The 24,522-nt window shown below is 41.7% G+C and overlaps 2 protein-coding genes across 12 annotated transcripts in view; both read right to left on the bottom strand.

Moving 5' to 3' along the window:
• The window catches only part of RIC8B (RIC8 guanine nucleotide exchange factor B), a 32,190-nt gene extending 28,550 nt beyond the window's left edge, over positions 1-3,640 (bottom strand). The window contains exons 1-2 of one of the 3 annotated variants that reach the window (XM_068191058.1): positions 3,486-3,640; positions 268-315 (exon numbers count right to left, since the gene is read on the bottom strand). In XM_068191058.1, coding sequence (XP_068047159.1) covers positions 268-315; positions 3,486-3,602 — 165 coding nt within the window. In that variant the 5' untranslated portion in view covers positions 3,603-3,640. Of the gene's footprint in view, positions 1-267; positions 316-623; positions 1,072-3,485 lie in introns of those variants that run through there. The other 2 variants (XM_068191060.1, XM_068191059.1) reach the window with 2 other exon arrangements.
• A 3,370-nt stretch (positions 3,641-7,010) lies between these two features.
• The window catches only part of RFX4 (regulatory factor X4), an 86,976-nt gene continuing 69,464 nt past the window's right edge, over positions 7,011-24,522 (bottom strand). For all 9 annotated transcript variants that reach the window (XM_068191050.1, XM_068191054.1, XM_068191049.1 and 6 more), the window contains 3 exons: positions 19,547-19,709; positions 17,008-17,146; positions 7,011-8,421 (listed from right to left, as the gene is read on the bottom strand). In XM_068191050.1, the coding sequence (XP_068047151.1) occupies positions 8,149-8,421; positions 17,008-17,146; positions 19,547-19,709 (575 nt within the window). In that variant the 3' untranslated portion in view covers positions 7,011-8,148. The remainder of the gene's footprint in view (positions 8,422-17,007; positions 17,147-19,546; positions 19,710-24,522) is intronic.

The raw sequence follows: 24,522 nt of genomic DNA, 5'->3' as shown, positions 1-24,522 counted from the left end.
ATCTCAAATCCATACCCAGCAAAATCATTTACAGGATTTTCTGTAACTACTTTCATTCAAGACTGGGAGCTTTGCTAGGGGAATTTCTCTTTCAGAAAAAAAAAGGGGAATGTGTAGTTGTCATGCCTCTTGGACTGAAGAAGCAGCAATTAATCTATAACTTTATACTCACTGCTTGCACCATTTCACAATGGCAGCTAAGTTACGAGACTGCCTTTACTCAACTTCTTCATTGAGGTATGCAGCTCAACAGCCTATTTTACTCACCTTTCTTTTGTCTTCATCTGCAGGGTCAAATCTGAAAGTGGCCCGATTCTGTAAGTAAAGACAAGAGTTTGTGTTTGTTACATGCACAGCAGCTGCTGAGGCTGCAATACCTGCAAAAGTACTCAAAACTCTGGGGGTCTAGTTAAACCCAGCCTCAGATAATGAGGCTACAACCATGCCCTCCTTTTCCCATCCTCCCCAACAGCAAAAGCTTCCATAATTGACTCCAATGAAGAGTTTCACAATTACTACTGGTGCAGAGCAAGCTTCTGTCTGTGGGATGTGAGTCAACCACCTCACACATGGCACTTGACAGGGTGAAAAAAGAGAGATTGCCTTGTGTGTTTTACACATACCTCATCACCCAGATTCTTCCCCAAGCAGATCTTGCTTACAAGCTTTTAACTGCTCTGACTGTTCCAAACAAGAACCACCACACACCTTGCCCAGAAAACAAGTAGTACAAATCAAATAAGCCTTGCTACAAAAACTACCAGTTTCTGTGTTCTGGCAGCTTCCAAATCACCTTACCAAAGTATTTGTTTCTCTTGTACAGTAAAATGAAAGATAGATATGGTCTAATTACAAGTTCTTATTTTTTATTAAACACTTCAAATAGCAGTTGGGATTAGTTCCATGTTAGGACCTTGAAGAATGCTATTAGTGAAATACTACTCATCAGACAAAGAAAACAGCACTAATACCAGACAGTTCTCTCAACATTTTAGAAGTTCCAATCCAAATGATCAAGCATGATGAACAGCTTCCAAAAAAATAAAAATCTCAATTTTTACTTCTAACATGCAACTTGCTACATAATGCAAGTGACTGGAAAACAAAAGTGACTTTCCATAGCACATTCATGGGCCTTCTTACCTTTCATAACCCAGGTTCACAATTACACAGAAAGGCCTTGGACCACCAAAGGTTACCAACATCAATTAGAGCCTTCAGGATGTTAGGAAAATCATTCCCCTCCTCTCTCAACAGTAGGAAAATTATCCCTTCCTCTCTCTTACAGGGCTCCCAACTGGACCACAGGAGTTCAGCAACATGCCAATCAAACACAGGTGAGCATTGAATGATGAGCAACTGACCAAGAGAATGCAACCTTTATGCTTGCACATGAACATTTTTTGCAAGTTTACAAAAGCAATGTAGTGAGAACAAGCCTAAGAAGTAGAGGAACAGAGATTTGGAATAATCACTGCAAATGGGACAGCACAGACAAGCACCAACAGACCTATTAATTTCTCTCATTATGATTATTTTATAGGCACCTGCACCTTGGAACTACACTTGATCCAGCTTTTCTTTTTAATTAAAGCATATTTAATTTGTTATTTGGAAAAGAAAAAAAAACCCACTAAGGAAATCTAAAGCTCTGGAACCTGGAGTACTCTGCTCAGTTTTTGCTGGCCCGTAGACTGAATGTCAGTAACAAAGTGTACAAAATAGAGACTGAGCAAATATGATTAAAAAGTCTGAACAAGAAATGCAGTAAGAGCAATGTTATACTGAGACAGCATTAAAGTGTCTCACCCACTCCAAAAGAAGTATTTAGCTACATACTTAACTCCAAGACTTCATGCAAATACTTGAAATGACAGAACAGAAGGTGCACGAGCTCTCACTCTGTCATTGAGGATTTAACTCAAGCCTAAATAATTCATCTGGGAAAGCTGCTGAGAAGGCATAAAATCCAGTACAGCAAAATTAAGAAATTATGCTTGTGCATGCTTTTTGACAGAACACATTTAACACGGGGTCATTTTGAAGAGTAAGGACAGAGACAAAAGGTTCCTTCAAAGTCCTTCCTCTGTACCTCAGAGGTCAGCTAGTTAAAACAGGTGTGTCCATGAACTCCTGATCTACCAATCCTTCAGACAAAGTGCCCTGCAGCTGCATCAGCCTCTGCCTTTGAATTTCACCTGCACAAAGGCAGCCTAAGTCAAGACTGTTACTCATGGCTCTTCTACAAGCCCAAGTTTGAGTGAAGAAATCAGTTATTGCCATTGTTAGGTGTAAAACATATTGCACTTAAGATAGCAAATTTCAAGGCACCTCTTAATGGCTGAAGAATATCCACATCACATCCACATTCATTTGGCTTCTCCCCTAATCACAAAACTATGAAACTTTAACTAAAGATCTGAATGTTTGTTCCTGTAACAGATTCCTAAATTTCAGTCAATAATTAGTTCAACATGACCGCATTTAAATTACAGCCAAAGCCAAACTGTGAGTCAGTACCAGCTTTAGAGACTTGCGCACCAGTCACACAAGCACCTATACAAAGGGCAGACACCAGATGGGTTGAGGCATAATCTTTCAGAATGGACTGTGCTGCTCTACTACAACATGTGTCAAAATGCTCCTATCAGAAGAGGGGAGGAAAAAATATAAGATTCACCCAACATCTATTTTCACTCTGATTTTCACCTCCCAACAACAGCAGGAAACCTCTTCGCTTCTTGACTGAACATAGCCATATCAGACTGCAAAAGCAGTAGACCCTTACTACTTTTTCATGCCTGCCAGCATTGAAAGCTCAACCAGCTCTAAGCTGTCTTCCCCTTTCGCTTTGCTTGGCCAGAAACACAGAAAAATGAAGCGGGGTCTGTCAGCCCATTCCACACACACGCCCGCACACCGACACGGTCGCTGTCCAGTCGCTGGAAAGCCCTCTCCATTCCCGGTGCCAAAGGGCTGCCGCAAAGGGCAGCACCTCAGGCAGGTGAGCAGGTACCAAGAGACTTCGGTGTTCTTCTGTCCGGCCCCTGCCGAGCGGTATACGTAGGTTAAAAGACTTGTGGCGCAAATGAACGCTATCGACCGGCTCCTTTCACAGCCGATCACCGATAACCCACACTACCCACCGGGCGCGCAGAACGCAAGACCGAAGGTGCCGGGGCCCGAGCCTGGCACTGGGCTTTGTGCTCCCTTGGAAGTCTGCCTTCCTCCAGCCGCTGTCCCGGCTCTCCGCCCCGGCAGTGCCGCCGTGCCCTCACGGCCTGCGGGCGGGGAGCGCACGGGAGGGGCGGGAGGCAGCGCCGGGCAGGGGGCACGGCGGTGAAGCGGTGAGCGCTGGGGACCCGCCGCAGAGCCCAGCCCGGGGGGACCAGGACGATGCTGGAGGCGCTGCCGACGGCGGGCGGGGCGGGGCGGCGACACCGCCGGGGGAGCGGCGCAGAGGGGAGGGGGATGGGACCCGTTACCTCCTCGTTGTACCATGCCAGGACGCGCTCCACCGCCTCGGCGCCGCCGCCGCCGCGCCCCTCCACGGCCTCCAGCACCGCGCCCAGCTCCGGGCCCGGCTCCGCGGCCGGCTCCATGCCCGGCCGTCCCGTCCCGCCCGGCGCCGCCGGCAGCGGCCGCGCCCCGCCCGCGCGCCGCGCCCCCTGACGCGCCCGACGCTCCCCGCGGAAGCCGCCCGGACTGGCAGGCAGCGGCCGCGCGCCATTGGCTGGAGGGGCCGGCGGCGCGCACCCCCGAGCCCTCCCATTGGCTGCCGTCCCGGCGGAGGGCCGTTGCGGAGAGAGGACTCCATCTCCCAGCATACCCAGCGGCGCGGCGGGGCGCGCCGCGCCTTGTTGCCGCGGGGCACGATGGGTGCTGCAGTCCGTGCCCACAGCGCCGGGGGCTCCCGCCGGGAAGAGCGGCGGTAGCGCTCTCGGGACGCTCGGCGGCACGGGGCACTGCCCGGCGCTTCCCTCCCTCCTCCTTAGGCCATTGCGTGCTCTCTGCGGCCTGCCCTGTGCACACCGAGTCAGTCGCAAGGCGAAGAGCTGCCACAGCCAGGGCTGGCCGCTTTTTCTTAAGCTTTTAGGCTTAAGCTTTTGGGCTCCCACCGCGGGCTAAGTCTGTGTGTGTTCCCTGCAGCGGGGCTTCGCCGCAGCGTCTGCCAACAAAACCGGTCTCAAGTCTTAACCCACCAGAGCAATGGTGGTACACGCAAATTCTGCCTTTTGTTCAGGATGTAGCAGGAGGGGAAGGTGCATACACAATATTTCCATACTCAAGGTGCCCTATAATCGAAATTCATTGTTTAGATAGCAGAAAATTATATACTGAAGTTAACACCCCCCCCCCCCCCCCCCCAAACATGTTCATACACAGCTGTGGCCGGTCTCGCCTTGAAATCTTTATTCCTTCAGCTGAGGAATCCGTGAGAAAGAGAAACCTTCCCTGTCACAAATGGCCGGCTCCACAGCGGGAGATGCCAGCGAGGTTGCAGCTGCAGAGGGGCAGGGCCCGGAGGTGGTCAGAGGTGACGGGCCGTGTCTGCAAGACAGACCGAAAGCAGAACCTGCATTTCCTCCTTAGGGCTTTCTTGCCACAAAACCAGATATAAATCCAGAACAGCACAGTCAATGGACAGTAAGGAGTAACAAAATCCAGCCATCCAGTGTGCAGCCATTTCTTCTGAGTCAGATCCATCTGTAAACTAATGGAGCTGTGGAGAGAAACCCAATGAAAAGTCTTTTGCTTGTTAGATTTACAACTCTGTAATAAACTATAAGCCTGCTTGGATTTACTTCACAGCACAGCGAAACACTCATTTTATTTGCACATAGCCGTTTTTTGTTTTTTTTTTTTTTTTTTAATTACAAAACCTGAAAAATAAAGATTAGGAAACTGTTACTGCTCTTTAAAGGCACATTGTTATTCATCATCAGCATGTTTTAGTTTCCACTTTATGTAGCATATGAAGGATTAGGATTTCAGTGAAAGAGAAGAACAGAATAAATTGCATCCTCTACCAAAGGACTGCCAGACCTTTTCAGATGGGTGCATACCATGAGCCCTTCCCATGTTAGTCAGCTTTATCTAAACCTTCCAAAGCAATGTCTGCCCCTGAATTTCATGGGTTTCAGGGTCAGTCACAACAGAATTGTGGGGCTGGGGAGGTCAGGGGCCATTTTTGTCAAAGGGTAGTGACCTTAGCAGCAAGAGGTAGCCTGACAAAAACAGGATTCATGCTAGTGAATGGAGTTCTCACTGCTCTTCCCCCGCTGAGTCTTTTTTCTACCTGGTAATGAAAAATCTTGAAGAATTGTAATGGATTTTTATTGGCATACATACATATATATGTGTGTGTGTGTGTGTATCTATTTAAAAATATTAAATGTGCTATGTCAGTTATGCTGTAATGTATATTAGTTTCTATTCTACTGTATATATTATATATCTATCATTTGTTATATGTCTTAGCCCATTAAAAAGATCACATCTTTATAAAAATATGCATTTGTTGTTAGGAAAAAGGAGAATGTAAGCAAGAAATTTTTAAAAAAAGAGAAAAGGGAAAAGGAAAAGAGAAAAAATAGAAAAAAGGAGTGGAAAGAGAGGAAAGAGAAAGAAGAAAATATGAAAAAAAAACAGAAGAGAAACTGCAATTGAGATTGAGTATTTCAGAATGTGGTATAAAAGTTTCATCAGCAATGTTTGCATAGTCACATATTTACTTTATATGCACATAAATGCATGGGTAGGCAAGAAAACCCAACTTTTAGTTTCCATGGTCAAGGGAAAGGATTAAATAACAGCCTGCCGACTCTGACTCGGGAGGTTTGGCAGTTTGCACTGGGGTGATTTACCCAGAGGTAAATCTCACCCCTCACCAGACATTCTACCCAGAGGTTTTGATGCTCTCCTGAGCTGCTGCACTCTCCAGCCTGGTGCACAGCCTGTGACCTGAAAGCTGCCGTGGCCCAGGATGAGTCCTGCTTTACCTCGCAGCTCTTCTCATGCAGGAGGTGGCCTCTGTTCCACCAATCTGTACACTGCCCCCCATGAATGTCTACTTTAAACGTCAAAGCCCTCCTCAGGAAGCAGTTCAATGGTAGTTGGAAGTGCACATTCACACTCCTGAGGCATCAACACAAGTTTCTAAATTAATTAAAAAAAAAAAAATGTGGAGGCTTTTTTGCAAAAGATTTTACAAGCCCTGTCTGACTGTTAATGTTCTTGGCTATTTTTTATGAGCAGCTTTGTGATGCTGCTGTTGGTCAGAATTTCCTCTCCCAAGACACCCAGGATGTTGCAGTTCTCCACTCAGAAAGGTTTTATCATTTCTGGGTCTCACACTGTGTCCAATATCCCTCCTCCTCCCTAAACAGTCTGCCTGAGCTCTTGAAATCAGGGTAACAGAGTTTTCCGCAAAAGTGTTGAATGATATGGAATATTTGTATGCTAAAATAGTCTCATTTTCTCTTCTTTCTCAGTCAATGGGGACTAGGCTTCTTTTGGTTTAAAAAATTTACCATAAAAAAGTGAATAAGTGCTTCTGTCTTCCCTTGAGAGGTGCTTGGGCTCACCACCATCCTGATCCTTCCAAAGATCCAGCCTTGATCTTACTGGTCAGTTCTACCCACAGACATCTCACCCAAGGCATCTGGTCCTTGGAGGGACCTTGGCAGGTCATGATCACCAGTCCATCAGGCAAGTGGAGATGCATCACCCATTTGCCACGAATTGTACCTGTTCTGGAGTCCTTCCTGGGATAAAAAAGCATGATGACATCTAACATTTTTTTTAAGGTCTTCAGCTTGTAGAAATATTTGTATTTAAGTAAATTTAACTGGCATCTATTTACTTTCAAGAGCTTTATTTGGGTGTGAAAATCCCTCATATAGCTTGCACAACTGTACAAATAACACTTACGTCCATTTTAGACATAAACATGGTTATTGTCACACTGAGTGCTATCAAATATTTTATTTACAAAACAACTACTAAAATGCCTGTTGTCATATTTCCATTTATTTATTTCTTACCCATAGGGTAATAGGTCCACCATAATTGCTTGGTGTGTTTTATAATACAGAAGAAAAAGCTATGTTAATAAAAACTAACAAAAACTCACAAATAGCTACAAATCTGAAGGAAAATGTCTAAGAAAAATTCTCCCCAAAATACAATACAGTTTTCCACACATACACAGTACAGAATAACTTCAAAGGCACAGCTTTGAATTTTGCTTTTGTAGACGTATAGAGAATTATCACCACGTGAAGGAATTGAGAGAACAGTTCCATACCTGTCAATAGATAAGTAAGCAAATAATCGTTTGCATTGTCGTTTTCTTTATATAATTGCTTCATATCATCATATTTAACATATGTGGCTCTGAATCCAAAATCTTCCCAGTCCCCAAGTCCCTTCTTACCTTGTCATTACTGACCAGAGAAGTTAGATTTTTCCAGATTGTGCAAACTCAACACAAATACATATATAATAAGAACAACAGTCAACTTAAGGCAGTGTATAATTCAACGCTACATGTCTTTTCTTCTCTTTTGTAAAGATCAAACTTACTGGATCAACAGAAAGGTGCATCAATAGACAAAGTTAAGTGTAAACTGAAACCTACAGCAACATATGTCCGTTTAAGGAACCAGATAGAGGAATTGATATGAGTAAATGATGACATGGCAGAATGGTTTTTAAGGAATAGATTAAGATCTTAAAAGAAGAACAGATGACGGAGTTTTGCTGAGGGCAAACTTCCAGTCTTTAATTCAAATTATAAATAGGTCCTGTTTCAGTACTTTTTTTTTGTAAGACTCATTAACATTTGTGAATAAGAGAGGGGGTAAAACTGGCTCACTCAAACTGAGAGCACGCAGGGTTGGCCCAGAATTTAAAAAAGGCACCGATCGGCCCAAAAAGTGGTCTAGAACAGCACAAAAGTATTTTTCGGCTACAGGAACATTCAGTCATACTGCTCTGCAATCTGCCCACATTAGGAACTACATTTATCTGCCCAGGATCTTCTCCATTTTCACCTCCCTTGAAGAACGTCCACAGAAAGTCCCACACAGCGTGAAGCTTCCGTAACTCTTGTAAGTGTGTGGGCTCAGCTGATACCAGTCATCTTCATTTAGCCCAGCCTGTAGTGGCTTCCCCGTTGATGTAGGCGAAGCCGGGAAAGTGTTGCATGTGCTCGTACTCAGAATTCCTGCGTGTTGTCAAGGGCGTGTACATGTCACTGGAATTGCCGTATCTCGTGGAGTGCATGGATGAGCTCGTGTAGCAGGAGTTGGCAGCTGGGACCTCTGGCCAGCGTGGAGTCACTGGTGTGGGGTGCAGCCTGGGAGTACTGCTCATCAAACAGGGCTCCATTCTTGATGTTGGGCCATTGAAGGGGTACTAGAATTAAAAAAAAAAAATAAAATCGAAGAATCATCTGCCACATCATTTTAAAATAAGGGCTGGTGGTGTCACAATTTTGTGTTTAGAAAAGCCAAAATCATATGAATTAACAGCCATCCAACAACAAAGTATCATACTGAAGGTGAAATATAAGATAATCATTGTCTGCTGTAAACCAAAGTTTCAGGGAATGTCTTGGAAAACAGTCACTGATGTAAAATATTGAGTTTATTTATCCAAGTGCTAGGGGTGTCTGGGAGGAGAAAAATATATTTAATTAATTTATTTTTTTCTCCCACTTCTACTCAAAAACTTGCCATTTACTAAAAATGTGAAAATAAAATGTCCCAACTCTTCCTCACTCAAGTGAGTTTTGAGGGAGAGGAGCAAAAGAATCTTTATTTCTGGGAAGGTGCCTTCTCTTTAAAGTGTTTGCAAGACATCCTGACAGTTTCTTCAGGAAAACTGTGTGGTCTGGCCCCAGACCCAGCAGCTAACTGGAGAACTTATGGAAAGAGGCAGGCAGGAGGAGAATCTTTCTAGTCCCCAGCTGTTCACAGTGACACTTGGAAACTAGAAATCAAAGTCTGACAAATGGCTTCCACTAAAGAAGTACAAGATAGGAAGGAAAAGAGAACAGCTTTTGCCCTCTATAGCCACAGGCTGCCCAGCAACAGAAAGTAAATTGTACTTATGAGGGCTTGCTTAGCATCTATTTATCTTATTGCCTGTCCTGCAGGAACAGATCAACTGTGTGCTGTGTCTGAAGAACAGCTCTCTCTGTTTTGTCCCCCTGTTATCCATGTGCATCACAGAGGTGGTGAGGATCCCTGTTACTCTTGGCCAGCCATGTATCTTCAGAGCTTCTACATTTTACGTCTTTATACCTTCTCTACAAAAAAGTGTCACATTTAAAATTTCCATATCTTGGGTTGTTTGAGACTCTGGTATTTCTTTAGAAAGCTGCATGCCAAAGCAGGACTATCACTTCTGGTGCTTACAAACCTTGCAAAGCTGCATGCCAAAGCTTTCTATGGCTGCAAGACCCCTTCCTCATATTTTGGAGGCTCATGGAGAGAACAGCTGGAGTAGGCATTCCTAGAGGGGAGGTAGCAGAGATTTCCAGGGGCTGTCATTACATTACCCCACTGTGGATGGGCCCAGGGTTAATCAGTTGCATAAGCAACTGTTACATAAGCCCAAGGCAATTGCAGCAGTGTCTCCATGAGGAGTTTGTGCTGTCTCCCTTCAGACCACAGCCAGGAAGGCAAGCCAGCCTTGGCAAACGGATTTGAACAGCTCACAAGCCTCAGGCAGCTCAGAGCCACACGCTGGCCACTCCTAACTAGAGAGGAGAAAAAGAAGACTTTTTGACCAACATAGTGTAGTTAGTGATTTAGCATATCCCTGTGTGTCCTGGGGAGACAGGCCAGTAGGCAGATGAGAGGGAAGACATCAAAGGTGTTATCTAGCCTGTACTTCCCATCACCACACAGGCTGGATCTACCTGTGCCATCCAGCTGCTGAAATGGGGTGTTAAACTGCAGCACCACCCTGGAACATTGACATTTCAACACTGTTCTGCTATTCCAGCTGCCAGAATAACCTGTCCTGGCAACACTGACAATAGATCTATACAACACCATCTAAATTTCCATCTTCACCCCACAGAAAGTTTTTTCAGTAGGAAAAGTTCAGCAGAGCTTACATACTGAGTGTAAAAAGCCTTATATTCCTTTGAAGGAGAGTCAAGTCTTCAGACTTGTTGGCTTTCCAAAAACTTTCATTGAAGATGAGAACTTCCAATGACCAGCAACAATGAAACTGAAGCTTTGAAACGATATGTGGCCCAAGCTAAAAACTTTCTTCCTTGTCTTCAGTAGTGTTTTACTTGATACCAGTTATAGTGGTCTTTGCCTTTATTACCCATTGATCCATGCATGAAATCACTGTAGATTCTTGTACTAAAGAGCGTACTTAAAACATGGTTAGCCTAGACTTCTGCCATAATACACCACTGATTCTCTCTTGGCTTCTTCACAGTGAGATAATTGATCTATTCTGTTGTTAACCATACCAGAAGCCTTTGCCATCCTGACTCAGTGCAATTTTCCTTTGAGGTTTTGAAATTAAGGTTGTGACTTCTAACAGAGGAATTACATGCTTTTATATACCCTACAAACACCAAGACAAATCCGTCTTCAGCCAGGATAATTTGCTTTTTGAAAATTTGTAAACTGCAAAAACATTCAGCTATCATCAAGAAGACAATGAACTCTGGGAATATTGTGGTGGGTCCCCTTGTTGCACACAGCAGTATGTGGGAAAGCCACATTATGTCTTTTTGGTCATTTGGAACCACAAAACTTGTGCCAGTGAGCAAATGAAATCTTGGCTCCCAGAATGAACTTCAGGATACACCAAAAAAGAAAGATCTTCCTCCTCCAATGTGCAGCCCAGAGGCCATGCTTGCGATTACTGAGAAGGCAGGGGAATGGCTGTGCATGAGGGGACAGGATGCAGTGTGCTGCTTTTCCTTTTCATCGAGCGCACCCGATGCAGCTGTGTTTATGAATGTGTCATGAATGTAAAATGAAGAATTGCTTGAAAAATACATGGACTCTAAATATCCAGTATTTTACAATAAATTCTGTTATGACTGAATGCAAGATGGAAAGTTTTGTAACGGTAGGTCAGCTAATCGCAAATGACTCAGTGGCTTCTTTTTCCCTACAGTGAAGAGACTATTGAAAGACAATATTTTTAAAGTACTCATTGGCCCCTGCCTGACTATTAACTCACCCAATGAAGCATCTATTCAGCCTTGTTGGAGTGTCCAAAGCAGAGCCATCTGGGCGGATGCCTGCCCATGCTGCCTGAATCACCTTTCACACTCTACATCCGGTTTAATGAAGAGTGCTTAAGCTGAACTCAAAACACTGGGGCCTAGTGATCTTTGCCAGATATAAAAGCGACATTTGTTGGAGGACTCTTGACAGGAAATTACCATTTTCTGGGTTGACTCACACTTGTTACTACTGCTGCCATTAGACCTAGACAAGAAGCCCTTTAAGCCTGTGAGACTTTGAGCAGATTATTGTTAAGGCCTTACCCACAAAAGTAAAATTAATTCAATTAATTTTAGTATTATTTTAGAAAATACAAAATTAAATATGTTTTCTCATGAAGTGAAGGCTGAGGTTCTACAGTGAAAGGATGCAGAAAAATCTCTTTATCCTTATTTTCAACTCACCAACCAATTATAAATGGAAGTGAAATGTTTTAATGTCCAAACAGCAAAATATTTTCCTTATGAATGTGGCTCTGACTTTACATTGCATTAGCTCCCACTTTTGCTGAATGCTGTAAATTAATGTTGCATGTTAGCCATTACTTTAGGACTTGCAAGTAACACATACCAGAAACTACTGTATTGTGGAGAGCTGGCTATAAATTAACTTCATAAAAATATGCTTAAATCTTATAAAATGACATAATTGAAACTATTGATTAAAGGCAGCTTTATCACCCTAAATTTACCCTTTTCTCCACAAAGTGAACCTTATTGAATCTGTTAATTAAGCTGAGTGAAACTTTGAAGTTCATCTAAGTGATTTCAGTACTTTTGGGAGTGGCATTTGGAGCCTTCGGAAAATGCTATTTGCAATTATCTCAAAAGAAGACATCTGTTTCCTGTTGCATTCAATACATAATTACTTCAATTACATGCTAACAGTCTCGAGGCCCTTATGAAGCCATACAGTTGGGAACAATGACTCCTGCTGCATGGGTGGGATTTGGGCAGTATTTTTGTCTTTCTGTCATTACCAGCTGTTTGATGACAGAGTGGTTATTGGGGAGGGTGTTATTCTTACTGCACTGGTATTGTCATGAGTTTATAATGTGTATGTGCTGGAAGATTAAGAACTTTTGCCCTTTTTTTTTTTTTCCAAAGTAGAGGAGCCAGAACAACATGAATGGACACTGAAGCATGGGCTCTGAGATAGCTCCCCCGTTGTCACAAGAGTTCCTAGTGTTTTCCAGAACTGCTTCTAGAAAATCCTGCTGCAGAGGTATATAAAGGGAAGACATGGTTTAGTAGAAGTGTGCCATGCAGTACTTTACAGAAAAACTGAGTAGTGCTGCATGCTGCACCCTGGGAAGTTATATGAGCCCACTGTACTCCCCAGAGCAGTTCGGGAGAGTCAGAGTAATAACATTGCTTAAATTTCCTTTAACTGTGGCCCAAACACTGTGCTCTGGGCCTCTGAGGGGTGCAGACCTGACCTACTGCTGAACAGCAGACTGTACTGCTGCAGCATTTTCCAGAGTGATTTGTTCTGCCCACACCATGGAAGTAAACTATGATTTTCATAAATGCAGCAAAAATAAATAAACAAACAAACAAATAAATAGATTTGTTCTTGTCTTTAAGGTAGGAGCTGCATGGTACAAAAGGAGAAACATCGCTATGCTGCTTCTATGGCTCTCTGTCACCTGAGATCGACAGTTTGTACATTGGTTGTTCCATTTTGGAAGTGGCAAAGGAGAAAAGGTAAAATGAGGCTGTGTTTAGTGTGGTATCAAGGAGGGATTCTCAGTTTTGGTGATAAATGTGGCAGCTTCTTGGCTGAGTCCCTCCTACCTACTCTGAGAGTCAGGTTTGCACAGAAAGGCTGGAGGGGAGCTCCAGCTCCATCAGGTTCCCTGCTCAGCACAACTGAGAGAAGAGGACATTCACAGCTTCCCCAGACCACACCTGCTCTGCATCCTTGGATAACTCCTGTGCACAGAGCACCTGTCACAATAGAAACTGAAGAGATGATAATGCTTAGTTCTGCAAGAGATGACAGGGAGGAGGTGAGGAAGGAGTAATGCAGATAATGTCTTGAATGGTGAGAGTAGATAAACAGGGAATGAATATTCACTATTCCTCATCACCCAAACACCCTAGGGCACCCAATGCAATAACAAGAGAATGAGTGTTTCATGCAATGCCTGACAAAGTCTATATGTACAAAAAAGCTCAAAGACAGGGTAATGGAGAGTGGCTTGCTACAAAAACATCATTCCAACTGCTGCTTCCTACTCAGGATATCCCTACGTTAGCTCTTGCCAAAGTCATCATAGCTATGCTGGTGAAAGTACCTTCTTCTTACCCTACTTCTAAGACTTTTCCTCCACACACCGGTTTCTGGTCGTTGCTAGAGATAAGACCTGGATAACTGAACCTACAATGTGATTCACTACAGCTACACATTAGGATCCTTACAGTTAAAGATGTGCATCTTTATATGTTACCAGATAGGTTAAAATGTATACTGCTGCAGATTTCTCTAATTATTCTTCCTACTAAAAGTGTTAGCATTGAAATTTACAAATAAAAATTACTGCAGCATGAATTAGTTTATGTCTGAGAAAAAGGTAGAACTATGTGAATTGAAATACTTTGGATAGCCTGAAAGGGGATTAAGACCTGTCCAGCCAGGGACATCCCATTAAAGATAAAAGCTGTGCTCAGAAGCCAGTCAAGCCTACACTATGACTTTGTGAAGGTGTTGTAACTCTGCTAAACTCAACATAGGTTGATGAGACCTCTCAGAGGCTTTTAGACAAGAGCTGTTGCCTATTTTCGACCCTGGCACCTGGTACCTAAAACCGCAGAAGCAGAAGAAATAAAGAACTGATGAAATAAAGTCTCAGTAGAGATGTGTTTATGTACACACACACACTAAACAATCCCCTTTTATATGATGGTGGAATAGCATCAGAATATTGTATGCATTCCTGCACTATGGCTTAGAGAATTAGGTAGTAACAGATCAATCTGTAGATCATTTTTCATTTGTCTGCCAGGCTCCTGGCCAGTAAGCCAAGACAAGAAATGAGCAATCAGGCCTGGAATTACAAGTAAGGAACTGTTCTGAGAATTATTCATAGATGGTGAGGGAAGAATAAAAAATTGGGATTAAGACCAAGGTTTGAACAGACTGTTCCTGTCATCAAAAAGAGTCTTAGCCATCAGTGGAAATTAGTCAGCCTATGCTGCCAGACTCCCACCTGCACTTTTTAAGAGATGTAAAGTAATAGGTAATAATAATTATTAAAATACTAAACTGTAAAATATCTACATCTGTGTGACTTCTTCCCCAGCACAGCCTCCCTCTGAAGATTCCAATGACAAAATCAAAATTCTCAAAGTAGCTGGAGTGTGTCACTTTCTTCCATAGAAAGAGGTGTCATTTTCTTCCATATGATGTTCTTGAAGACCAAAATAGTTATTAATAGCTGCAGCTTAAACCCCACCACAACTACGTGTCACCTGCTTTGGCTCAGACCCTTGTCTGGGACAAAGGCTCTCCCTGAATCCATGTTTGTAGAGAGTTTACCACACACACAGATCTTTTTTTTTTTCCCCCATAGTAGTTTTAATCCCTAGAAACTGTCCTAAAGAGCATAGTAGAATAGTTGCTAAAGTGCAGCCAAAGTTCTATATTTGGCCAGAATGTAGATTATAACAAAGAGTTCATTTGAAAGTTATGGTCAATGCCTCCTCTTCCCAGCTGATTACACTCCCACAGCTCTGCACATTGCAGCCCCTTTGGTTTCAGTATAGTGGCAGGTGTTGATATATTCATTGTAAATTTGCCTTCCTGTATTTTTATTTTGCAACATCACGAGTCCTACTGCAATTCCTTTCAACATATTCCCCTCACTAGAAAAAGAGTAGTTCCCTAACATCTTATTGGGGACATCTTATGAACTTTTTTTTTGGTTAAAAATAGCTAAGAAAGGACTTATTATCAGAGAAGGCATTTTAAAGATGCTAACTTAGCTTTAAAAACACTGTCAGCAAATGTTATATCAAACTGTTAAATACTTGGAAATAATTTTTCCTAAGTAAGGTTCCAGTTTGTAGCTCCTCTCAATACAGAACAAGCACATTGATAGGATTTTTTGGCTGTGTCTTGCTGTGCAATTTCATCTCAGTTTATAAGCAGCATGGGAAAGAACATGCCACAGAGAAATTGAAATAATTTTCCTTTAAAGAATTATCATTATAGCATAGCTGTTCTTCATATGTGTTCAGGACAGTTCAAAGACTAGAAAGAGAAGAAAAAGTGATCTGACATCTGCACTTGTAGAGACAGCCTACTACAGTATGAAAGATATTTGCCTGAGCTCAATGTTGCTGCTCTTTGCATACAGCATGTTAACCAGGATATGAGTAAACTAAAAATGTTTTGATCTTGATTTGCTTTAATTGTTTCTTGAGGTAACAGGGTAAGACCTATATTGAAAAATGGAGGAAAACAAACATGTCCAGGACACTGCACTTCAATGTTCATTCGCTTTCCTGCTGAAGATAGAGCAGCTGCATAAACCCTCAGACAAAGCTGGACACCTCATGTAGTCTGACAGACCAGGTGCTACACAAATGGGTGAGAAGTTGTAGCTTGTCCTTTCCATAAGCCAGGGAGCCATTGTTGAGCTGCTCCAAATGAGCATCTTGGGTTTGTACAGATCTCAAAGAGCTTTAAGGAGATCTGTACCATGATTCTTATCTTACAGCTAGGGAAAATGAAGCATAAAAAGGAGAAACAACTCCTCTAAGGTCATGTGTCAGAGTGATTCTGAAGACTAGAATGAGATGCAGCTTTTGTGTGCTCAGTTTTCAAAGCACTGTCAAATTCATTTGCATCTGGTATGAAACTGTTGCAGTCCAGTGATGATAGTTAAGCATGGCAGTCCCTGATACACTTCTATAAATTTCTGGTAAAGGGTAAGTGGTGCTATGTGAGTGGGAGTGGAATACCCCGATGACATCACCTTCTCCCTGTGTCTGCCCTTTGCCAATCTTCCAGCAGAGAGCCCAGAGAGCAGCTGCCTACACTGAGGAAGTACCAGCTGCATGAGGCACTGAAGCCCTCCAAACAGTGGCACTACCTTGGAACTCTTGCCAGATCTGATCTTCACACCTCATCTGTGTTGGCTCCTACTGGCTCAGCTTTGTGAGGTGGAAGAGTTACTGATATAATTTCTAAACATTTTAGTAGGAGACCATAGGATACAGATTAAACAATCTCTGCAGCAGTGTCCTGAAGTTATTCAAACTATATGCAGAACTCACTGTTTTGGCAAATTCCTAAACATGGGTATCCTCAAAAGCAGAGACCCCACAAAAATTCACTATGGCCTCTGCATCTTCAGCTGAATGAAAACACTTTTATTTCTTCTTAGGGATCTCTCCCTGCTCCCAACACCTAAGAATCATACAACTAGTTATATTTGGTTTTGCTTTAGCTACTCCTTAAAACAGATCCAGACTGCTGGATTTTAAAGTCAATACTTTATACTGACAATCTAAAGCTACTTCTGATCTCCACTGAAATTAAAAGACACCCAGGTAATATTAGAAAATAAAAAAAGAGGAGCCATCGATATCTAGACAGCTTATTGATTGATTATTATTGAAAATTATTGAGAGAATATTATTGATTCACACAGCTAATATGCTGATAAATTTAAAAACTAAATTATTTTAGATGTTATAACAACTCTCAAGTAATAAATGCAGATTACCTGTGAAGAGCTTCTGTGGTAAGCTGAGTAGTGAAGTGGTCCAGAAATAGCAGTATCATGTGGTAAGGATGGATACTGACTCTGCATTGGATGGGGATGCTGGTTGCTATAGCTACCATAGTTGTAACTTCCTGTGTATCTAAAATACATCAAAAACCACTTTTAGTATGCACAATAATTTATTCCCACTAATTCCACAACTATTATGAAACATACATTTTTATTTTTTTAATAGGAGAATGATATTTTAAATCTTTTTTGAAAATATATTTTCCAGCTCAGATGGGAAGCAGATGCCACTAGTGAAAGTGTGTTGTGCCACCAGCGCAACATCAAATAGAGAGACCCAGCATATTTCTCTGACTAATTTTAAACTGCAGACTCAGCTCTGCACTTTCTGAGGAGAAAGTGTCTTTCCCTTTTATTGTTATCTAATGCCATGTTCCCAGTAAATTGCTATCCAGGCTGAGGAAGTATGGTAAGCCCTGACTTGAAGAACTACAGTGAGTTCAGCTATCTCCTTGTACTGGAGTCAGATGTTCCTTTTTTGGGAGGGAGAGAAGTGAAATAGTTTGAATCTGAAGCATAAAATGGTCAGCTTTAGCACAGACAACTCAATTATGGAGTAGGATGTGAGGTTGGAGAACCTGTCTACTTTCTTTGTTGAATCCCAAACTCTTGCCAAGGGACAATCCAGGAGCAGTTTTCTCAGCTACTGGGTCAGTGTTTGTTAGCCATCATTGTTTGAACCATTCAGTAGCAGAAGATGCATGGACACTTTCTGCAATCTCCCCAGTTTTGTGAACATGTGAACATCTGATCTTTGTTGTCTTTCAGAAAAGCTGAGTCACCTAGATTAAAATGTTTCCTCAAATCATCATAATCCAACACCAGAGGCAAGAGATTTCTGGAGAAACAACAAATTCTCACATATATACACACATACATATAGCATCATAGACACTGCCTTACTGTGGTCTGTTCCAAGTCTTGAATACTCTCAGCTCCTGAACCTCTGTGCTGCTCTATTCCTGCCTCCACCTAACAGTCATATTTCTGGGTAAGAAAGATGTTTCCTTTCTCCTTATCCAGGTTTTCCCAGTAAGGGCTTAGCAGTGACATTCAAACAGATATCTAAACCTAACCATATCCAAGATGGAAGAAGATGCAGGGTTCAAATTAATCTGTTGATACCCTTCCAAATAGTTTAGAGTCTTTCATGCTGGGAAAACACTTCTGCAAAGTTAATGAGTTTGCAACAAGACTGAAGAACACAGTAAAACCTTTTGAACCTCTTGCATCATAGCAGCACCTGGGCATTTGCTGATCTTGCTATATTGTCTATTCCTTCTCCATCAATCAGTTTATGACTGGTGTTTTAGTTATGGATATCAGTGAGTTATGCACTGAATCAAATGAGGATGGCACAGAAGAAGTGCTGCTTAATAAAAACAGCACTGAGAGCTTTAGCAAGTCTGAAGTTTTTCCAGATGAAATAATTTTACATAAATTTATAACTGTAATTATTTTAATTGAGAGCCTTGAGCAAATTTTGGTGATGGAGAATATTAGAATATTATGGTGATAATGTGTCTATGTCTTCAAACTGTGGACATTTTTTCATCTGCAGGTTAACAGTAGTCATTGAATCACTGAGGTTGGAAGGGACCTGTGGAGTCTATCTAGTCTAAGCCCCCTGCTCAAAGCAAGGTCCATGAGAGCAGCCTGCCCAGGATCGTGTCAGGTGGAGTCTGTACATCAGCAAGGATGGAGACTCCATAGCGTTTCTGGGCAGCCTGCCTCAAAGTTTGATCACACTTACAGTAAAACAAGTTTTTTTTTATTTTATGTTTAAACAGAATTTCTTGTACTTCTATTTGTGCTTGTCCTGTCAATAAACACTGCTGAAAATTACCTGTTTCTGTCTTCTTTACATCCCCCAGCAGTATTTATACACACTGATAAGACCCTCCCTGAGCCCTCTCTGCCCGATGCTAAATAACCTCAGCTCCCTCAGCCTTTCTTTGTATGGCAGATGGTCCAGTCCCACAATCATCATCAAAGTGGCCCTTTTCTGGACTTACTCCAGTATGCCTGGGTCTGTCTGGTACTGGGGATCACAGAACTGGATCCAGATGGATCAGTGGTCTCAGCAGTGCTGAGCAAAATAGAAGGATCACCTCTCCTGACACATGGTACAGTAGGGTTGTTCTCTAGGCACATCTAGCTTTTTCAAACATGGCACAGGAAAGCAGGAATCAGAGAAGAAATCTACTTAAGCCTTCTCTTTTGGAAAATATCCTCCAGGCCTACTGTGGTTTTGAATAGAATTAAATGAGGTTATAAAACTAAGACATAATATAATTATAGAATAGCAACAACAGACAAAGAATTATGATACCAGCATCTTTGCAAGACAGACTTAACTACAGCAAGAAACAGCTTTTACTGTACTTCAAAAAAAAACACCTAAGCAGAATTTCATCCAAATCCCACCAAAAACACATTAGAAAACCCAAGAAACTGGGAAGTGCCTTACCCATGTTCTTCTCGGTGGGGATAAACAGGTATCCGGTGTGTGACGGATGATGAAGGTACGTGTGGGCTCCTCATGCAGGGCAGCTGTTGGGAATTCTCAGCAGGTGACCCAGCAGCTGTTGTCACAGTGTAGGTGAGTGACCATGTGTAGGATTGCATAGCCCCTGCAGGCAGAGAGGAGCCAGAGGAACACAGTCAACATGGGCTCTCATCCACAGAGGCGCCATACCTTGAGACAATTATAGGAAAACAACCGAACAGGCAATGATCATGGAAAGTGCACTGACCAAAGTGAACTTGTGACCAGTCGTATCTGAGGCATAAATATCAGCACATATAGATCATTTGGAGCATGCAAGGATCCAGAAGAATGAAACCTATCTGAAACGGCTCACACTGTGGATTTCCAGTGGGGTGTTGAAATAGTTTTGCAGAAAAAAACAAAACCCTGGAATAGGACTTAGAAATGGAAGAACTCCAGTGCTAAGATTTCTCAGGCATGATGCACCAAACCCTGGGGTCTCCCTCACATGGAGAGGGCTGCTGACCTGCTCAGCTCTGAGGCCTGGACTGAGGCAGGAAGTACAATCAGAACAATGAAGGATTAGAAAAAAATTAATGTTATGCAAATAAATATCTTGAATCCTTTTACAGTTTGTACCTGCTCCACTCAACTAGGTACCAGCCCTTGTAGTGGCAACACTACAAAGATCCCCAAATTATGACAAGTAGATAGACAGAAATAGCCTAGTCATTTCCTTCCTGCAAATAATGTTTCTTTCTTCTTTTCTAGTGGCAGCAGAGGCTGGACTTAATTTATTTTTGTCATGTAGAGCATTTGTGGGAAGAGCAAAGCAAAGAAGTGGGTTTTCCATTTTGCTTAGAAGGTGCTGAGTTTTTTAATCATCCTGATCCCTTCCAGGCAGGAACTCCAGTTTCATGAGCCAGCTGCTGAGAAACCTTTGTCCTTTGCACACACCCCTTTCACTCAGGAGGCTGACAGATCCATTGTTCCAGTATAACATAGCTCTTGCTGGAGGTCATGACCATACTGGCTGAGATTACCCTGCAAATGAGGACCAGAACACTGAATTTAACCCAATGAGAACACTGGTTTGGGGGTCTCTGGGCACTCTTGACTTTTTCTTCAGCTAAAAGGAATTGCAGGAGGTGACTCAGTTTTTTTCAGTATGGATTCTAGGACTTCCTGTAGCATGAAAGGGCTTAATTCAGAGGGGGAAGTGATTGTACTCCCGGGCCTGTGTCCACTCCATGGCTTTGGGAAATGAAAAGCCTATATCAAATTTGCATCATTTTCTTCAGGTGTGTGTAATTTTATTTGGCAAAATCAGGCAAATAATTTTTTTTTTTTCTGGTGGGAAATGCTTAATTCTGCAAATGAGTGAAGGCATTCTGAGCTTTGCAAGGTAAGTCCAACTTGAAATACTTCCACAGGGTGTGATTTGGTGCTCTTACCATACAAATCCTTGGTTGAGTTATGGCCAAGAATATTTGTGATAGGTCTGTTGTTACATGCCTGCATTTTCTGCCACTGACTCTTGAATTTTCCGTCTTCATCTCCTCCCAATGCAGAGGACCACTGAGATCCCCAAGACCCCAAGAAGAAAAGCTAGCTCCTGTTGCCATGGACAAATAAACATTCATGGTTCCTCCAGTTGGGAAAATGTTTAAGGAAAGTGGAAGGGACCAGATGTACTTATGCAGTTACCAAACAGCTTCATTTGAAAACAAAAGAGTTTTGAGAGTATCAACAACTTGTCTACAGAATATTTTAATGAAACATTCCAATTTCATAAGGTCAACATATTTTCCCAGTGTTATCTTCCAAAAGAAAACCTGCAACTCTCTTTCAAAACAGGCCTAAATGCAAAAGGCAAAAACAAAGAGAAAAGAAAGGACAACAAAGAGGGTGAAAAACCCCAAATGCTTATTTTTAGGTAACATTATTGCTTGCAGTTTTTTTCCTACCTTTTCACTTCACTACAAAACAAAAGTTTTACTTTAACCTGATTTTATTTTTTCCAACAAAAAAATTGGCCATTAATCCAAAAATGTCATGACCTTCCTACCTCTAATAAGAAGCAGTAATAACAGAAACAAAAGACACTTTGCATTTTATCAAATACAGTGATTTGACTGGCCTCAGACATTGTGACAATCTCCTTTTCTTTTTTCAAAAATAGCGGGGATCTTATCATAGTCTGATGAAAATGAGTGAGTCCAGGACAGTAAGTTGTTTCATGTGCTCCCTGTGGGAAGTCAAATTCCTTGGATGAGACATGCCACTCCTGGTATTCAAATCTAACTGTCAGACATCTCAGTTCAACTTTAAAATAAATGGCTGGAGAGTAAAAAGCTTTGTGCTTGTCCAGATGTCACAGAAACAAATCTAGAAAGTAGGTCTTGCACTGGGAGAGCTGTAAATATCTTTGTTTAATTCTCCTAACCAAGAAATGTGTGAGGTACTACATCGTAGTACCTCACACAGCTGCTCGAGGGAATACTCCCTTTCTTTTGCAGGTTATGGTTTAGAAACAAAAGTATGTTGGGTTTTACTCTGGATTTACAGAATGACAGAAAACAGTGCAAATATTTTTCTCAGAATGTTCTGGGGAACCTACAGTTGCCTCACTTCTCTTTGTCTTTGTGGAAGGGATGCTACTATTTTCAGTGACCTAATTACAAATACAGGGAGGAAGGATGGAAAATGGCAACAGATCTGCAGACTGTGTGTAAGTACGTATGAGGTCACCCAGGGTACTGCCAATGTTGTGGTGGGTGGAAAAGGAGGAAGGAGTTAAGTGTGAAAGGTTTCCCAGTTAGCTTTCTAATACCTGCCTAGGTCTCAGTCCTTTATTATTAATTTCCTCAGCTGGTTGCAGAATTGAACTCCAAGAAATGAAGTCTCTTTTAGATATGCCTGAACCCAACTGAACTGCTTTTTTGAAATAAGCAAAAACAATAGCGATTGAGCAACGATTTGCTCTGCTTTGTGTTCTGAACATGCAGGGTTTGATTAAAATAGGAAAATTAATTTATTATCACTCTTTTTTCTTTTCTTTAAAAAAAAAAAAAAAAGTGATTTTGAGGATACTAACCAAGAGGCCATTTGATCTGTAGGGGATCCAAATATAAATGGAACTGCTATTAGTCCTACAACAGCCCTGTTGTCATTGATGCCATCATGTACATCAGTGCGGAGAAAACCCAGAAGATGCTTCACAATGCTGCATTTTATATCTGCTTTAGGCTGGAGCAAACAACCACCAAGACACAGTGAGACACTCCCAGCACTGTGCATTATGTCTGACAATCAGCAGTACTGTCAACTTCAAGCAGTCAGAAACCCAGAGTCAGAGCCCCCATTTTGTCCCCACACAACAAACAGATCACTTCACCTACAAATCTTTAGAAAAACACAAGCCCTTCCATCTGAAGGGAAGAATTGCCTTTTGAAATTGAAACCTTTGAGTTTTGCACTCTGCAGCTATGAGAATTGAATTCTGATTGTTGAGCAAGAGCTGATGTTCTCAAATACTCATATGAGTCCAGGAGCTGAAGCTTTACGAAAAGAACCAAAAATTTGTTCCACTCATACACAAAAATTAGAGAGGGGCTAGACCTGTGCCAGTATTCCCAGAACTTTAATAAGCCCAGACTTGGAAGAACAGTGACTTTTAATGACCGTTGCTGACCTGATGACTTATTTCATGCACAGATTTCTTAAAACTGAACAGCAAACTCTAGTTTACTAAGATATTAGGAACTAACAATTTAGAGTTCATTTTGGGTTGTCTAAAAACGATTGCATTGGCAAATGAGTAATCAGAGCTTAAAGAGGGGCTTTAAGAGAGAACAGCATAGTCAGCCACATAGCTATCACTTTTACTACAATATTGTTGCAGTTTGATCAATCATTAATCTGGCCTTTGTGGTTTAGAAAGGATGGAGGCTAATTACCTTTTTAAGTGTCTAGTAACCTAACAAAAAGTTTTAAATAAAATGTTACTGGTGCCATGACAGATGCCACAGAGTGATACATAGGATTTACCTTTCATTTGCTCAGTATCATGTCACTGCAACAGTTTAATTTGCTGGTTTTGTACTGACCACTGGCTGAAGCAAAAAGGTTAAAATACAAGTTTAATAGTTAACTTTTATTGCTAATGTCACAAGTAAGAAAGAGTTAATGATGCCCTAAACTGGGGAACTGAGAGCTAATGGTGACCAATGGAATTAGTTCTCAAGATCTGCAAAGCATTTGTAGAATTTTACATTTACCTCATAAAGACACATAAGAAAATCAATAGTGTGGTATTTCCAGAACAGAGGTTCCTGTTTCAAAATATTCTATATAATGCCACAGATCTGTATGCAAAGTAGTTTGAGTGAGTGTAATATACCTTCAGCACTCCTACTTTAAAGTGTAGCAATTTCCTTTAGCTGAGACACAGTTGTTATTTTGTGTTGCTTTATGTGAATAAACACTGCATTCCACAGTTTAGCAAACTAAAAAGCAAACTAAAATTAAGTCCATCTACATGATGAACATGGGAAATAGAGGTATTACTGATTAAGAAAAAATAAATAGCCACATATTCATATATAATGTTAACCAGAGCATTACTTGAACTGACAAATTTGGCTTGTGCAAGACAAAGTTTTCACACTCTCAAAAGTGAGACTGCACCAGACCATAAGAGTAAAATTCAATTCAACCAAACAAAAACCTTTAAAACAACCTAAAAATGAAAAGCTGAGAAAAAAAAAGAACTAAAATAATCAGAAATAGCTTTCTTGCCTCAAAAGTACTAGTGTGGGAACAACTGTGGTCTTTCAGTACCTGAAGGGAAAGATGAAAAGGGATTTCTTACAAGGACCTGTAGTGACAGGACAAGGGAAAATGGCTTTTGGTTAAACTGTTATATGACACTCACATGGAGTTACAGTATCTGC

This window comes from Anomalospiza imberbis, chromosome 5 (genome assembly GCF_031753505.1).
Source record: "Anomalospiza imberbis isolate Cuckoo-Finch-1a 21T00152 chromosome 5, ASM3175350v1, whole genome shotgun sequence".
Classification (NCBI taxonomy): Eukaryota; Metazoa; Chordata; class Aves; order Passeriformes; family Viduidae; genus Anomalospiza; species Anomalospiza imberbis.
The sequence above is the reverse complement of the archived record's forward strand: the minus strand, read 5'-3'. Positions and strand labels throughout refer to the sequence as shown.